The 1,254-nt window shown below is 52.6% G+C and overlaps 1 protein-coding gene across 1 annotated transcript; it reads right to left on the bottom strand.

The window, feature by feature from the left end:
• Positions 1–166: 166 nt before the first annotated feature.
• SDRG_16687 (hypothetical protein) lies at positions 167–991 on the bottom strand (the record flags this gene model as incomplete). The annotated part of the gene is made up of 6 exons (XM_008622905.1): positions 167–277; positions 320–430; positions 479–598; positions 648–746; positions 796–897; positions 944–991. 6 exons carry the CDS (start codon positions 989–991, stop codon positions 167–169), a joined length of 591 nt encoding a protein of 196 aa, XP_008621127.1.
• Between the last annotated feature and the right edge of the window lie 263 nt (positions 992–1,254).

Genomic DNA, 1,254 nt, shown 5'->3' with positions numbered 1-1,254 from the left:
GACGGGATCTAATCACAAACAATATTGTCTACCGCGTCGCACGCATCGACGCTGACGCCACACTGGACGATTTGGTGAAGGATGCTCATACTGCCGCCAACTGCAGCCGCGTGCAGCAGCGTCGATCCATCCTAGTCTCGCAATGGTGCTTTTGGGATATAAGAATTCAAAGACAGTACTTTGGAAACGAGATGGGGTTGGCGTTGGCGCGAAGGAGACATTGGACAACGTCGGCGTGGCCAGCGATCGCAGCAACAAAAACGGGTGATTCCCCATTCTACACCAATTTGAAACACATTCGATTGAAAGTAGAGAATACGTGGTTGGTCGCGTCAATGCCATTCTCGCCCTTGATCTCTCGTTGGACCAGCATCATGAGGATAGACAGGTGGCCCTTTGCAGCCGCCACATGCCACACCGTTTCGCCTTGCTACATGAAATGAAGATGCTGTTGACCTGGCACCTCAATGCATCATACCTCGTTGGCCAACGAGCAACTCACGCCCAGACGCAGTAGATGCACCACAGAGCTCGTGTCGTTGGAGGAGGCTACTTGGCGCAAAGCGGCGACGAAATCGGGCGCTGAAGCACATTGAACCTGTCCCCTGTAGTGTTGGATTTTCAATAAACTGATGCAAATTTCCCACCTTGTCGACGAGTTCCACGGACGCGCCTGCGTGGAGCAGCGCAAGGGAAGTCTTCGTGTTGCCAGTGGTAAGCGCGATTGCGAGAGCCGTGCGACCTGTCTATTTCAAGGCAAATGACGTGAAAAGGTCGAGGACGATATGTATGTACCGCGTCTTTGGCGTCGAGTTGGAGGTCAGGTTTTTTCAGCAGCATTTGAAGCAGCGACGCATCCTGCGTTGCCACGACCAGGTGCTGCAAAGGCGTCCCAGACTACACATGTCCGTTCATAGCAAATCATTGTGACGGCGATGCGTACACTGTCGCGGAGGTTGACGTGGATTAAGCTGTCTTCGAGAATGCGCATGGCGACAGGAATGCTCTTCTTACACAGCGTCAAAGCGCTATAGAGATAGTATCGACAGAAAGATGCTATTTTGATCGACTGGATACCTGGTCCAGCAGGGAAGCTTGGCGGCCCAGAATCTCCGCTGCGTCATTACTATAACTGCGTGCTTCTGCTATCTGACGCGGAGTTCGGCCATCCTAAAACGATGAAGTCGATCAGGCCATCACCATACGAGGACATGGTGATACTGTACGAACCTTGTTTTTGGCGCGTCCATTGGC

This window comes from Saprolegnia diclina (assembly GCF_000281045.1).
Source record: "Saprolegnia diclina VS20 unplaced genomic scaffold supercont1.146, whole genome shotgun sequence".
Taxonomy (NCBI): domain Eukaryota; phylum Oomycota; class Saprolegniomycetes; order Saprolegniales; family Saprolegniaceae; genus Saprolegnia; species Saprolegnia diclina.
Note: the sequence above shows the minus strand (reverse complement) of the source record. Positions and strands in the feature narration are given on the sequence as shown.